This window comes from Nematostella vectensis, chromosome 7 (genome assembly GCF_932526225.1).
Source record: "Nematostella vectensis chromosome 7, jaNemVect1.1, whole genome shotgun sequence".
In the NCBI taxonomy this organism is placed as follows: domain Eukaryota; kingdom Metazoa; phylum Cnidaria; class Anthozoa; order Actiniaria; family Edwardsiidae; genus Nematostella; species Nematostella vectensis.
Window position 1 is genome coordinate 8,755,795 of NC_064040.1, and position 16,019 is coordinate 8,771,813.

At 41.0% G+C, this 16,019-nt stretch overlaps 2 protein-coding genes across 5 annotated transcripts in view; both read right to left on the bottom strand.

Moving 5' to 3' along the window:
• Positions 1–295: 295 nt before the first annotated feature.
• LOC116618581 lies at positions 296–1,526 on the bottom strand. The gene is made up of 4 exons (XM_032382462.1): positions 1,406–1,526; positions 1,022–1,242; positions 845–874; positions 296–551 (listed from the first exon to the last, which is right to left on the bottom strand). Exons 2-4 carry the CDS (start codon positions 1,227–1,229, stop codon positions 370–372), a joined length of 420 nt encoding a protein of 139 aa, XP_032238353.1. The 5' UTR covers positions 1,230–1,242; positions 1,406–1,526; the 3' UTR covers positions 296–369.
• A 6,207-nt stretch (positions 1,527–7,733) lies between these two features.
• Positions 7,734–16,019, bottom strand: part of LOC5512974 (E3 ubiquitin-protein ligase HECTD1-like) — a 35,136-nt gene continuing 26,850 nt past the window's right edge. For all 4 annotated transcript variants that reach the window (XM_048729906.1, XM_048729908.1, XM_048729907.1 and 1 more), the window contains exons 36-41: positions 15,512–15,649; positions 13,935–14,653; positions 12,768–12,846; positions 12,065–12,172; positions 11,466–11,660; positions 7,734–9,061 (exon numbers count right to left, since the gene is read on the bottom strand). In XM_048729906.1, the coding sequence (XP_048585863.1) occupies positions 8,837–9,061; positions 11,466–11,660; positions 12,065–12,172; positions 12,768–12,846; positions 13,935–14,653; positions 15,512–15,649 (1,464 nt within the window). In that variant the 3' untranslated portion in view covers positions 7,734–8,836. The remainder of the gene's footprint in view (positions 9,062–11,465; positions 11,661–12,064; positions 12,173–12,767; positions 12,847–13,934; positions 14,654–15,511; positions 15,650–16,019) is intronic.

Consider the following 16,019-nt stretch of genomic DNA (forward strand, 5'->3'; position numbering starts at 1 on the left):
CTACCCCTCTACCCCTTAATTTTTTTATGTACTTCACATTTGCTAGAGGACACGGGTCAGTTTTACTCAGGGGATGGAGGGAGAGGTAAGCGTTTGACACGCACTTTAGGGGTTGGCTTTGCATTAATGGAGAAGAGGTTCAGATTGCCTTCAGATTTATCCAGGTATTTTGAGGGGTCTAAAAAGGCCCCATCTACCCAGCTCCCTCCCCCTCACCGCCCACATACCAAAAGACTGCGAACCAGCAGTTGAACCAGGTCAAGGCGAAGATATATCATTATAATAATGACACTGCTTTGTTGGTAAGACAATGTTTACTTAAACAACCAATAAAATGTACTTAAAAAGATCACATGAAGTGTGAAAAGTCTACACCTTTTTATACACACAGCAACTCTTGCCGCTATCGAAACAAGAGCTTAAGGCTTTGGTACTGCATTTATTTTGGATTATTCCTTTTTTGTCATTACATTTACAGCGTTTCTTAAAGCACTGTTTCTCAATGCGCTCAAGGATGTTTTTAACTTTCTCCATTAGCGTGTAGTGATCATCTGCAATAGGTAAAAACAGCGTATAAAATCACTGACACTGAAGGCGCAATACAAGCATCATGTGAAAACAACGGGTCTTAAGGCGCAATACAAACAGCGCGTGAAAACTCTCGGTCTTTCGAAGCAATACAAGAGTGTGTGAAAATACCGTGCAATACAAGCAGCATGTGAAAACAATATGGTTTGAGACGCAATATAGGCAGCATGTGAAAACACAAGGTCTTCAGGCGCAATACAAATAGCATGTGAAAACACTTAAATTGTAAGACAGTTAGTTCAATTACAAATTTTACCTTCTTCGGAGGTTTCAAATTCTTCATCGCCTGCAATTGGTAAAAACAGCGTATAATATCATTAACACTGAAGGCGCAATGCAGGCAGCATCTGAAAACATCGGGTCTTCACAGGCGCAATACAAGCAGCATGTGGAAACACTAAATAAAATGCGTTAGTTCAATAACAAACTTTACCTCTTTCCGCGGTTTCAAATTCTTCCTTTAAGCCAGTCTTTTCATTTTGGTGAGTCTGAAGTCCTTTCCCAAACAAAAATCCCCGCATGTTGGGCTCCTGTCTCTCAGCAGCAGCCTTCAGTCCTTCAGTTGCTGGGCGATGGACATTTAGTTTGGCAATAGCTACAGCCACGAGCAATGCAAAGATGGTCGCTTTGAAAAAAGCCATGCTTTTTCTGAAACTGTTAGAAACAGTGAGTTAGAATCTGCGAAATTCTTTTCGCTTCTCTGAGAATTACACAAATGGTGGGAGGGGGGGGGACATAGTCGTATATGCTGATAATACTTGAAAGTATGGGCAGGTTTGCATTACATTCTGGTAGGGAGATCTTGTAAACATCTTACCTCAGCTATAAGTGTGTTATGATAGCAGTGACTTCTCGTCTAGTTAGCTTCTAGTGAAAGAGCTCTCTCTTTTATGCCATGAGTCTTTGCACATGGCTGAACAAGGAATGAAAATATGGTTTATCACAACAAGCATAACAATAGAAAAATATCTTAGCCCATCCATTTAGCGTCCTACTAAGAGGAAGAATGGCTGATTCTATTCTCCTAGTGAATCATTTTGATGTCAAGAAATTGCCGACAAACAACGAGTTAAGGCAACTTTCTCACGTTATCATAGCTTTTAAGGGGAAGGGACAATTTCCTTCCAAAGGTCCAGGCAACAAGGTTTTAAACTACTTTTGGTAATGGGTTGCCCATTGTTCGAGTTCGATACTTCTTTTTCCACTTGTATAAAAGTGGTATCTACCGTTGCATGTCGAAAATAACAAGAGTTCCAAGGTGACACGCAATAATACCCGCTCTTTCTTCCCCCACCCCCTGCTACGGCCCTGATCATTGCCCATCTATCCGAAACAAAAGCACAAAGCCGCCTTTCTCAAAGAATGCTCTAGAACGATTTTAACCCTACTGCCGATTTTACAATCCATTTCAGCCAAAAGTAGAATCTGCCAGAATTGGAATTATCTTTCTATTTCACTCGAAAATAGCAGAAAGGGGTATTCTTTTCTAATGATAACAGCCTCAATCATATATAGGAGAACGATACGTTTTGGTCCGATGGTTTAATTATCGATACACTAAAAAGTTTAGAAAGATCTCATTATCGAACTAATTAAGATGAGAGGCCTCCTGCTACCAGGGAACTTATAAAAAAGAGGTTCTAAAACTGGAACTTGACTCCGCCAAATTTTCGACTTCAATAGGACTTTTTTTAGTCTGTGTTGAACGAACATGACTGTGTAAATATTTTGATTGATTAGTTATTAAAAAATATGATAAAGCTGCAAAGTTATATTGGCTCTTGAGTTTTGTATGGTTTTGTTATAGTGCAAGACGATGGAAAAAAGATGCCTTGAGGCGAACCTTACTTGAACGAAAACAAAGCTTCAAAGATTTAAAAATTAAGACGCCCCGGCGGCCATGGCGAAGCTCCATCGCGCCGCGAGAATTGAGAATTGATTGTTACGGCACGAGTGTGAATTTAGAGTACCTATGGGAGGTGATGCGTTGATGAAGAATTATCCGTGATCACCCGAAGACTATACCCAGGTACCTATACTCCAGCTCAAAAAAGACAGTTCATATATGGAATTATTTTTCATTTTTAGTCGAAAATTGGGGGAAATAGTTAAAAATTATAACAGTCTATGAGATTTCAGAGAGAACACGTTTTGGTCCAATGATTTACGGATACACTAGCAATCACACATTATTAAACTTAGAAAGAAAAGTGATAATGTCAAATATAAAATAGATTGAATGTGAGTTTGACGGATTTCCAAAAAAGGAGATATCGTCCAAAACTTATTTGACTTTTATTCAAGTAGTTATTCAAAAATGTGCTTTTGTATGTATTTGATAAAACCATTAGCCGCCAAAGGTAGGCCATTTCTTACTAAAGGATCATTAAATTACTATCCTTATTCGATATGGTGTCTGCGCTCCCTAACCGGCAGATCTTGCTACGTGCGATGATTTTAATCAACTATATAGTTTCTCACGTTATTAATCGTTGCATGTCGCCATTAACAGTTAGACGAGAATTCCAAGCATAATTTGCCCGCCTCCATACTATCCCGGGTCCATGGGTCAATGCCTGGGACATCACCACATTCACCCGAAACAATTGCACAGCAGGGCTGCGCCAGCAGGGTGACAAACAGCAGGGCTCTCCAGCAGCGTGACAAACAAAGCACTAGCGAGCTTGCTTTAGGCCCGAGTGCATTAGAGAAAGGCGCGGTATCAAACAATATCACTGATATCTAATATTGAGATTAGGATATTATCGTTGTTTTATATGCTTTCAGATATGTAAGAAGCGGCAATTCAAAAGTGACGTCATTAATCGACAAGCCCCTCAGCCAATAGAAGCCAGGGAACGAGGCTACTTTAGACCCCGTACCCACGTACCGTTTTCGTTTGAAAACGCAACCTTTTTGTTACGGATACGGATACGAAAACGCGAAAACGATGATCGAAAGCATAACGATTTGAAAACGATCTCCAGAGTGGAACAATTTGAAAACAAAACCCCCGGTGCCGTGGGGACGGATGAAACAGAACATTTCGAAAACGATGACGTGATAACTCAGTTCCAGTCCAGGTGGCGTGCGAGTACGCATGCTCTTTTAAACTTGTTATCGTTTTCGTATCGTTTCTGTGTTTTCGTGGGGACGGGTCCTATCAAAATGAAAACGCTTCGTGTGGACGCGGATCCTTTTGAAAACGGAACAAAAAGGTTGCTGAGGGCCTCCGTCAGTATTTTCAAGGCCGATTCACGGTATTTCACAATACGGACCGACCCTTAGCTGGGAAATAACATAATCATTGTTTTCCTCAATAGAACTTCCAACAGGAGAAAATGCCGTTTTGCCGTTTAGCAAGAAATGGCAAGAATATACGATTTTCTCAAGACTCGCCTTAAAAATTTGCTAATTTCACTAAATATGAATTCCCCGTCCTTTTACGTTAAGAAGTCAATCGATAATTTTACGGTTTGTGGCACAAATGATTATGTGTTCCGGGATGGAATGTCTAAAACATCCATTTCTTATCATTTATTGTATTTATAAAGAAGCGAAATAGAAATTACCTCGAATGACGTGTTTCATAAAAGAAAGCAATGAGTGTTTTAGCTATAACCGATAAAAATGTCCATGTTAACCGGAAAATACGTCAAAATCTTTTATTTGTCAGTATCTGTTACATTTAAAAAGGAGCGAAACAACAATTGTTGAATGTATAAATTTTTACCGTCCCGGAGTTCAAATAGGAATGTATAAATCTATACATACCTTTTTGAACTCCGGGACTGTATAAATTTATACATTCCTTTTTGAACTCCGGGACTGTATAAATTTATACATCCCTTTTTGAACTCCGTGACTGTATAAATTTATACATTCCTTTTTTAACTCGGGGACTGTATAAATTTATAGATTCCTTTTTGAACTCGGGAACTGTATAAATTTATACATTCCTTTTTAAACTCGGGGACTGTATAAATTTATACATTCCTTTTTGAACTCCGGGACTGTATAAATTTATACATTCCTTTTTGAATTCCGGGACTGTATAAATTTATACATTCCTATTTGAACTCCGGGACTGTTTGGGATTGTATAAATTTATACCTTCCCTGGAACTAAAGGGTATTTTTACTCTTTTATAGACAATTGTTGTTTCGCTCCTTTTTACATGTAAAAAGGCCCAAAAAATCCAAAGTCTCCTCAAAATTTAGGACTCCCGCCAAGAAAAGCCTTAGGAACACAAAATGTGTTAAGTGTCCTTGAAATGCGGGAGTATCTTTACTTAATCGTGCTTTAGTGTTATTTTTACTGTATCTTTAGGAATTGAATCGTTGAAGGATCGAGTATGGCCATTTTGTTATGAATGGTAAGGGTCGAATATCAAATTTTTGTAAAAGTAGAGAAAATTGAAATAACTGAAGGGCTCTCAAAGGAGTAAGTTACGGACATGTGAAAAAGTAACGAAATCCATTATGTTGAAAAGGATCCGACGCTCAAATTGTGTAATACCGGTACGTCTGCACAAAGGCTGTGATTGCAGAAATTGTCTAATATTGTAAATTTCAAATTCGTTACTTATAGTATAACAGAAAAATCCCTTGATTTCGGCTAAAATAGAGCTAATGTCACTCCATTTTCGCCAATTTTAAATAAATTACCCCAAACGGCAAAACGGCATTTTCTCCTGACGTGGTGTTAATGAAGAAAGTGAATTGTTACAAGCTTATTTACATCAGAATAGGGCGCGAGACGCAAAAACAACTTACAAAAACGCGCATATTCTAGAAAGCGTGCGCTATGGACAAAAAGAATTTACGCATCTGGGTTCCTACTACAAAAAAAATCGTCACTATTAAGACCCCGCGGGTAGATAGACTTAAGCCGATAGGCCCGCTGACCTTCCCTTTCCCTTAGCTGAGCCTCAGAGTTACACTTATCTATAAGTTGTACCCTTACATTACTAAGACCTAAATGATTGTCGCAATGAAAATGTCGATAGATAAGGTCATCCTTAATTCTTTCACTAACCGGTAATCTAAGGTGCTTATTTAACCTACTTTAGGATTATTTAAACGCTTCCTAAAACTATAGATAATAGAACCTACGTACTGCTTGCTACACATAGAGCAAGTAATGAGACAAACAACAAAATCTGAATTACAGTCAAAATTAATGACATGTTTCTTACTGGTAACCGTACTGCAAAACTCCCGCCCTGTCTTAAGAAAGTTACACATCCTACACCACACTTACGACAACCTATAATTTGAGTACTATCCTCTTTAAGAGAGGAGTGCACCAACATATCCTTTAAACTCCTAGGTTTCCTATAAGCCACCATAGGTACCCTACCAATAGCACCCCTACACCTACTAGAAGATTCTAGAACTGGCTGTGAAGAATACCAGGTAAATTAGGTAGAGCCGGATGAAAAGTGACTACAAAAGGTAACGATCATTTTTACCTTTACGTCTGTCTTTCAATGTGTCCTCCCTAGTAATACGTCTAACCCGGTCAACCTCCCGCCCAACAAACTACTGTACTCCAATACCCTCTTTTCGAAAGAAGAGTCTTCCAAACATATCATACGAATACGTAGTGCCTGCCCAAAAGGAATGCCTTTCTTACAAGCAGACGGATATGATATGACGTTTTAAAAAAAGATATTGATGCTTATCAGTAGGCTTACTATACAGATCTGTAGAAATAACCCCATCCCTAAGAGTGAGTGAAACATCCAAAAACTTTACCCGACTCGTAGACCACTCAAACTTAAATTTTACTGTTCTATGTATAGAGTTCATGTGAGCCATAAACTCTCTCAGAACGTCCTCACCTTCAGTTCAGATAATAAAAATGTAATCGTTATACCTACGCCATAAATAAAGTTTAACTGGAGAAGAGTCTATGATTTCCTTTCAGATAGTGATAGATATCGTATCAATATCAAAGTGTCAGCTTAGTCCCAGGCGTTCTTACCGGGTTTCCTGTGTTTAGCCTTGTCCCCGGGGTTCTTATCGGGTTTCCTGTGTTTACCATGTCCCTGGGGTTCTTATCGGGTTTCCTGTGTTTACCATGTCCCCGGGGTTCTTACCGAGTTTCCTGTGTTTAGCCTTGTCCCCGGGGTTCTTACCGGGTTTCCTGTGTTTACCATGTCCCGGGGTTCTTACCGGGTTTCCTGTGTTTACCATGTCCCGGGGTTCTTACTGGGTTTCCTGTGCTTAGCTATGTCCCAGGGGTTCTTACCGGGTTTCCTGTGTTGTTTAGCCTTGTCCCAGGGGTTCTTACCGGGTTTCCTGTGTTTAGCCGTGTCCCCGGGATTTTTGCCGGATTTCCTGTTTTTAGCCTTGTCCCCGGTATTTTTTGCACGATTTCCTGTGTTTAGCCTTGTCCCCGAGATTTTTTGCCCGATTTCCTGTGTTCAGCCTAATCCCAGGCGTTCTTATTGGGTTCCTTTTGGTTGCGTGGGATTCAAAAGGGAGGGGGGTTCAATAGAAAGGAGGGGTGTTCACTAACAATATCAGAAACCCCAAGTGTAGCGAGGTTCTTATTTTAGTCAGGATCACGTTGAATTATAGCCTGCGTAGCAAGCGTTTTTTTGACGTCGAGCAAGACGCTTCTACTTAAATTAAGCAAAAAGGCAATTTTACTTAAATTATATAACCGGAATTGCTTTGCCGTTGTTTTTAAGCTGGAAGGGAGAGGAAGGTTAATCGAGGGGGTGTTCAATACAGATTTGTAACCTTGGCGTTCTTTATGGGTACTACCTAAATCCGGTACAAACCGGTTTAGGGTCCAATGGGTTATTATATCGGCACACCCTTCTTGATATAGGGTAAGAATTACTACTTAATTCTATGTGTCACGGAACACACGAAAACCAATGCAGTCTAATTAAAAGAAACAAAGAGATGAAAAATACATTCATGACATTAATTCTTTTTCGCCAGTCAGCAGTTTGAACGAATTACCGGTCTTCAGAACCATTTAACTGCACAGCGCGAACATATGCTAGATCAACACCCATTCTACCCCAACATGGTGAATATTAGGTTTAGAAAACAAAGTACAAAAAAGTTTACAAAAAGCAAAATTTAGTTTGCTAGTATAGACAAAAAATATCAGGAGTCATGACATTCGTAATATGCATTCTTTATTAAGCAGGTTTGAAATTCTTACTATGTTGGATCGGGGGACTGCCAGCCAGTGAGAAGAACTAAATGGCCACATGGCTAACACATGACTGTTGCAAAGTCATGTTAAATGCAAGCAGGAAGAAAAAAAAATAGCTATTTGGGCACCAAACCTCTAACAGATGGATAATCAATATCAAATAGTAAAAAATATCAATACAAAACTCAAAATCAATAACCTGATAAGCAAACGAGCTAATCCTGTTCTTTTAACGGCTAGACTGAGCTTACTGCAATTAGCTCTAGGTCTGTCTTCCACTAAAAGGAGATAAGAAAGTTGCTTCTTGTCACCTTAACTGTCATCCCTATTATACTTGACTACAGTTTCAGTCTGCTCCTGTCCTCTTCTGAATCTATTAATTTATTTTTCCTTTGTTAGTGTCTTCAGCTTAAAATAATGGTAGCCCTAGTTTATCCGCTTTTTCACCTTTTCGCAATGTTTAGCTTAAAACCTCCTAGATATAAAAAAAAGAACCTTTATATGTCCGTTGGAAGTCGTTCGTTTTGTCCCAAAATTTGTTTGACTCGGTACTCAATGTTCACTCACAAAGCGCTTGGAAGCCCAGCTTAGGTGGCCTCTCGTTCCCTTTCCATCATTTCAATTGTTCAGGTGGTCTTGTGGCAGCCAGAAAACTCCCTCTCGGGATCTCCACGGATCTTTACTCCTGTCAAGCGTTTCGAAGTTGACTCCACTTTGTTCCAGTGATATGAAAGCCCTCTTCTGTGGCAGCAGCAAGGAACATTTCATCCATACGATATCTTCGGGAATATAGTCCCCTCAAGCGCTTGGAGGTTAACCCTCAATTCTTTATTCAGTTCAGGTGAAACCCCTTCTCTTCTGTGGCTGCAGCAAGGAACATTTCATCCATACGATATCTTCGGGAATATAGTCCCCTCAAGCGCTTGGAGGTTAACCCTCAACCCTTTATTCTGTTCAGGTGAAACCCCTTCTCTTCTGTGGCTAAAGCAAGGAACATTTCATCCATACGATATCTTCGGGAATATAGTCATCTCAAGCGCTTGGAGGTTAACCCTCAACCCTTTATTTAGTTCAGGTGAAACCCCTTCTCTTTTGTGGCGGCAAGCAGCCTCTCCCGTAGGATCTCCTCGGAGCTGTACTCGGGCAGTTTGAGGTAATGGACGCAGGTGTTGACGGAGGGGTAGGTGCCGTCACCCTCTCCTTCCTTGCGCACCACCGTCAGGCGTGGATGGAGGTTAGCGAGTCCCCCAGGTGGCAGAGAGGAACAGCCTGTAGTGAACTGTAAGAACGCCTGGAAACACATAAACCAACGAGAGAGGTTAACAGTCTGGAAACACATAAGCCAACGAGAGAGGTTAACAGTCTGGAAACACATAAACCAACGAGAGAGGTTAACAGTCTGGAAACACATAAACTATCGAGAGAGGTTAACAGCGTGGAAACACATAAACCAACGAGAGAGGTTAACAGCCTGGAAACACATAAACCAACGAGAGAGGTTAACAGTCTGGAAACACATAAACCAACGAGAGAGGTTAACAGCCTGGAAACGCATAAACCAACGAGAGAGGTTAACAGCGTGGAAACACATAAACCAACGAGAGAGGTTAACAGCCTGGAAACACATAAACCAACGAGAGAGGTTAACAGCTTGGAAACACATAAACCAACGAGAGAGGTTAACATCCTGGAAACATATAAACCAACGAGAGAGGTTAACAGGATGGAAACACATAAACCAACGAGAGAGGTTAACAGCCTGGAAACACATAAGCCAACGAGAGAGGTTAACAGCCTGGAAACACATAAACCAACGAGAGAGGTTAACAGCCTGGAAACACATAAACCAACGAGAGAGGTTAACAGTCTGGAAACACATAAACCAACGAAAGAGGTTAACAGCCTGGAAACACATAAACCAACGAGAGAGGTTAACAGTCTGGAAACACATAAACCAACGAGAGAGGTTAACAGCCTGGAAACACATAGACCAACGAGAGAGGTTAACAGCTTGGAAACACATAAACCAACGAGAGAGGTTAACATCCTGGAAACATATAAACCAACGAGAGAGGTTAACAGGATGGAAACACATAAACCAACGAGAGAGGTTAACAGCCTGGAAACACATAAGCCAACGAGAGAGGTTAACAGTCTGGAAACACATAAACCAACGAGAGAGGTTAACAGTCTGGAAACACATAAACTATCGAGAGAGGTTAACAGCGTGGAAACACATAAACCAACGAGAGAGGTTAACAGCCTGGAAACACATAAACCAACGAGAGAGGTTAACAGTCTGGAAACACATAAACCAACGAGAGAGGTTAACAGCCTGGAAACACATAAACCAACGAGAGAGGTTAACAGCGTGGAAACACATAAACCAACGAGAGAGGTTAACAGCCTGGAAACACATAAACCAACGAGAGAGGTTAACAGCTTGGAAACACATAAACCAACGAGAGAGGTTAACATCCTGGAAACATATAAACCAACGAGAGAGGTTAACAGGATGGAAACACATAAACCAACGAGAGAGGTTAACAGCCTGGAAACACATAAGCCAACGAGAGAGGTTAACAGCCTGGAAACACATAAACCAACGAGAGAGGTTAACAGCCTGGAAACACATAAACCAACGAGAGAGGTTAACAGTCTGGAAACACATAAACCAACGAAAGAGGTTAACAGCCTGGAAACACATAAACCAACGAGAGAGGTTAACAGTCTGGAAACACATAAACCAACGAGAGAGGTTAACAGCCTGGAAACACATAGACCAACGAGAGAGGTTAACAGCTTGGAAACACATAAACCAACGAGAGAGGTTAACATCCTGGAAACATATAAACCAACGAGAGAGGTTAACAGGATGGAAACACATAAACCAACGAGAGAGGTTAACAGCCTGGAAACACATAAGCCAACGAGAGAGGTTAACAGCCTGGAAACACATAAACCAACGAGAGAGGTTAACAGCCTGGAAACACATAAACCAACGAGAGAGGTTAACAGTCTGGAAACACATAAACCAACGAAAGAGGTTAACAGCCTGGAAACACATAAACCAACGAGAGAGGTTAACAGTCTGGAAACACATAAACCAACGAGAGAGGTTAACAGTCTGGAAACACATAAACCAACGAGAGAGGTTAACAGCCTGGAAACACATAAACCAACGAGAGAGGTTAACAGTCTGGAAACAGATAAACCAACGAGAGAGGTTAACAGCCTGGAAACACATAAACCAACGAGAGAGGTTAACAGCTTGGAAACACATAAACCAACAAGAGAGGTTAACACCCTGGAAACATATAAACCAACGAGAGAGGTTAACAGGATGGAAACACATAAACCAACGAGAGAGGTTAACAGCCTGGAAACACATAAAGCAACGAGAGAGGTTAACAGCCTGGAAACATATAAACCAACGAGAGAGGTTAACAGGATGGAAACACATAAACCAACGAGAGAGGTTAACAGCCTGGAAACACATAAACCAACGAGAGGGGTTTAATAATGCATGATTTCGAGTTTTCAATATTCAAAATAAAATCGCAATAAATAACAAAAAAAAATAAATCACCTTAGTCTGATGCAGCGTGACACGTGCAAAACGTAAGTGAAAGTGTGTTTTATTTTCTACCACTTTCTTCTAAAGTACGTTCTATTTAATCAAGAAGAGATCCTACCTTCCTATCATCGCCCTCCATACTCGCCAGCACGTTAACGAATCTCTGGAAGCCTGGGCTCTCCTTGCTGTAACCGTACTTAGGCTCCGTGTAGTTCAGTATGTCCTCGCGTGTCCATTCTGGCACTTGCTCACCGCTCAACATTAGCTGGAGCTCCTCCGGAGAGAACATTTGCAGCTTTTCCATGGGGAAAACCTGAGAGACAACAATGAACTTATAACCTTAGAGTGGGTCATTGAAGCGTTTCCAAAGGTAAAACCCGAGGGAGTGGTATACACCAATGAATCCATAACCTTAGAGTGGGTCATTGAAGCGTTTCCATAGGGAAAACCCGAGGGAGTGGTATACACCAATGAACTTATAACCTTAGAGTGGGTCATTGAAGCGTTTCCATAGGGAAAACCCGAGGGAGTGGTATACACCAATGAATCCATAACCTTAGAGTGGGTTATTGTGTCCTTTTCCATTGGGAAAACTTGGGGCTGATAGGGGACGGAGGAATCAATGATGGGGGGAGGATAAACAAATTGGGAACATTGCAGCTTCTCTATGTGGAATTCTGTAGGGATAGGGTGAGCGGGCGGGGAGGGGGGGCTTACCCGGTTGAAGCCGTCTTTGAAGGCATCCATCTGCTTTCTTATGCCCGAGTACAGACAGAAGTTAGTAAGCAGCTCGATGTACGTGTCTGCATTGTCGAGTGTCAGCAGCTGGTACAAATAGAACAATAACATATTCATTATCACAGTCTGTGACACTCAGAAAGTGTTACCATCTTGAAAAAGCTGCTTGTAGACAAGAGAAGGCAGTAGGAATGTGGGAAAGTTTTCACAGAGAACTTTTAGGTTGACAGCGACGAAACTTTGGAACATCCTTCCGGGAGAATAGAAAAAAAGCGGCCATCCAGTGCGGCTTTCAAAGCTGCAATGCGCTTACACTATATCCCAATGTCAAGCCTCGGACTTGGGTTTTAATTCTATTTCACTATAAATATTATCTGTTTTGTTATTTATTATTATAATTGTTGTAATTTGATTCGTGCGGAGGGCCAGAAGTTTGTAAGTGGATCACACTCACAAGTGTTACCCTCTTAAAATAAAGCTACTACTACTATTATCTCGGTTTGATATCTCATGCAAGCAGACATTGAAAACGTTAAAATTTCATGACATTAAAATTTCGATAAAATGTGTCTCCGCAAACAAGTCTCCCTGTACAAGGCAGCACAAGTCCTTCAGTGCCTCGTCAGAAATGAGTTCCTTTCGAATGCAGTGTACAGGATGCAATATCCGCTAACAAACCTACCAATTCGTCGCCTTGTGGCAAAAGATCTGTTGATGCGAAGCCATATACTTTTGAAGATGGAGAAAACTGAAACGTAATGCTGCAAAAGAGAATAGAAATTCGTTCATTGTTAATAACGCTGCGGCATTCTACAAATGTCAGCTGCATATAGGCGTAGTGCTCTACAGGGGCGGATCCAGAAAATTAAAAAGGGGGGCCGAAGCAAAAGGTTTAAGAAACGGGAGGCGTGACTTATTGTTCTTCCGTATATTTCCTTATAATCTTGTTATTTTTAAGCCAAATCTCTGAAAATAAGGGGGCGGGGGGCCGCTCCTGCTCTAAAATAAAAATTTACCGATTTTACAAGAATTACCTTGTTGACTTTATGATTATTTTAACATGTAGAGCGTTAACTTGATCATGATCTACATTGTTGACTTATTTAGATACTAGATTATACAACCCTCCTGCGCAGAGCTTTCTGTGCCGCTCATTTACTTTGCTCCACATCAACCAATCAACCTCTGCGGACACAGAAAGCTCTGGCCAAGAGGGTACGATTATACCGGAGATACATGAAATCGGACGCAGGTTGTTGTTGAAAGAAGTTAGAATAATTAACAGTGGACTTGTTTTGGTTTGTAAGAATCTGGTTTTGGGTTAACGTTAGGTGATTGTGTAACAGCGTTAATTATCTTTATTTGAATGGTTCGCGTTAATGTTCTGAAATTGCACCAAACGTGCACCCTGGTTCGAGTTAATTTAATTGGCGTTAATGAAAATCAACGTTAGCTAATATGGGTGTTAATTTCCTATGATAAGGTGAAATGACGGAAAAACCTTGAAAATTCGCAATTCGAGATAGAGAAAGAATACACAATTTCTTACAATGGCCACCGGTTCCTTGTATTCCGGACTGATTTTTGAAACACAAATATCGTGAGGCCGAAATTTTTGCTTTTTAAGATTTTTTTTCCCTTGATAATTCTTGCGCTATGAATGAGCTCAGGGACGAAAAGCTCAAATTTCAATGTCACTTTACAAAAAAGTCGCATCAATTTAAAAAAAGTCGCATTTGACATTTTGTTTGCTATTACTCACTATGCCTTATCAGATCTGAAATGAGCTTATTTGAAGCGTTAAGTCATGTTTTCCCGTCATGTCTGATAAGATATAAAACTTGCTTACCCAAGATCTTCCAAGGAACACTCCACTTCTGTCGATGTCTTAAATTTCAATTTCTGCACTTTAACTTTCTTTTCGTCAGTAGAGAGTGAGTCATCGTTAAGTATCGCATCCCTACGAGCAACCATGTCCTTTAGTTGGTCCAGGAATGAAGCCCTGTGGGGATCCACATCAGCCATGTCCTCGTCCAAAAGTCCAGCAAACCAGCACGGCTCCAGCACCAGTGCCGACACATCCTCACAACTGCCTGTCTTCAGCTCTGCCTCATCATCGTCCTTAAGATCTTCTTTAATAATCTCTTGCTCCTTGGAATACGAGTCGATTTTGTTGATTGTGTTCTGGTTGTCCTCCAAGGAGGGCCGGTCCAACTCATTAGTATTATCATCAATCGAGCTTCTCCAGTTACTTGAACAGATACTGTCTTCTAGGTTCATGCTGTGGTGTCGCAGCCGGGAGGAGCTACCGGAACCGGATGGTAGAATGGTGAAGCGGCTCATAATAGCGTTACCACCGGAGCACATGAGCTTTAGGAAGGGTATTGAAAGAGGGATGTCTACAAGGCGATTGTCCTGCAAGCTTTTCGCCAGGAAGATACCAAGAAGATTGAAGAAGGAGGCAACCCGCTCGGTGTCTGGGAGATCTTGAGGCAGGGGAGCAGGAAAGAGACCTGACGATCGCTGGACGTAATATCCGCGTGGCCGAACACCGTGGCCGATATCCACCTGATTGGAAAAGAATATTTAAAAATTTTGTCCAATCAACCGCTATTTGTAGCACCCAACATTAGCGCCCAATAAATAAACGATCATTTGATGCATCAAATACATTCCAAAAAGGAGAATTAACAAATCTTGACTATTTTTGTCATCTATTAGATGACATTGCCTAATTAACAGCATCTAACTCCTATGGGTATGTCACGAGTGTCAAATTCATCTTATCTTATTACACTTAATTTTCTCGTAACTTTATTTTCGCTATTTAAAAAGATTCGCGAAAATAAAGTGACGCGAAAATTAATTGTCGCGAAAATAAGAATGCGCGAAAATAAGAATGCGCGAAAATTAAGTGAGTACACAAGAAGCCTTTGGGAGAATATTGGCCGTTTAATAAGCTTTATGGAAACACCTTGTCTATTTAGTCATCTAATCTACATATAGTACGGTAAGGGGTTGAGTTGGACTAAATTTAGCCCACGCATCTTTTTGTTACAAATTGTTTCAGTTTTGATGATTACAGCACATTTCGCGAAATTTTGACGTCGCGAAAATTAAGTGTAATAAGGTACTTAGATTGGACTTCGTGCGTCGTTTTAGGACTCAAGGTGAATTGAAAAATCATCAGACCGCTGTTTGATAAATAAAATTAAAATAGATATGTCAAAGATAGCAACCCTCGCATTATACAATTAGAGCGCAGATACAAGTTCGAGCTAAAGGCATAAGATTAGTTACGAAGACCTAAGATAAGGATAGGATGGGAGATTTCTAAATGACCGAAATCCCTGTTCTAATTTTATTGATAGAATAGACAATAGTACATTTTATTATGAAGCTTGTGGCTTGGATGTTGTGACGTACCTCTCTGACGAGTTCTTGTGGAGCGTCGTCCTCACACACCCACATGCCAAGACTCTTCCTCTGCAGCTCGGCGGCGAATAGTGCGTAGAACTCGAGTGAGGGACCGAGGCCTGTACCTTCTTCGCCCTCGAACTCCACCTACAGCAAAGAATAAGGTTATCAGACCTGGCATCGCTCAAGAGACGGTTCCATACCTTGCCTCACACTCAACCGACAGCAACAGCATAAGGTTATTAGGCCCACATCACTCAAGAGATGATACCAATATCCCTCCCCCTCTAACCCCACCTACAGGTAGAAAGTTAATAGGCCCAAATCCCTAAAGAGACCGACGCAGGCCTGTATCCCTCGAAGGCTACAAACAGCAAGAGGGAGAGTTGGAGCATTCTCTTTTCCCATAAAAGATCCCCCACCCGCTAAAAACCCTTCTAAACAAAATAGCCCAAAAACCAACATCCGCTGAAAAAATCCACTTCAACATATAATACAAATATGCAGCACCACCCAT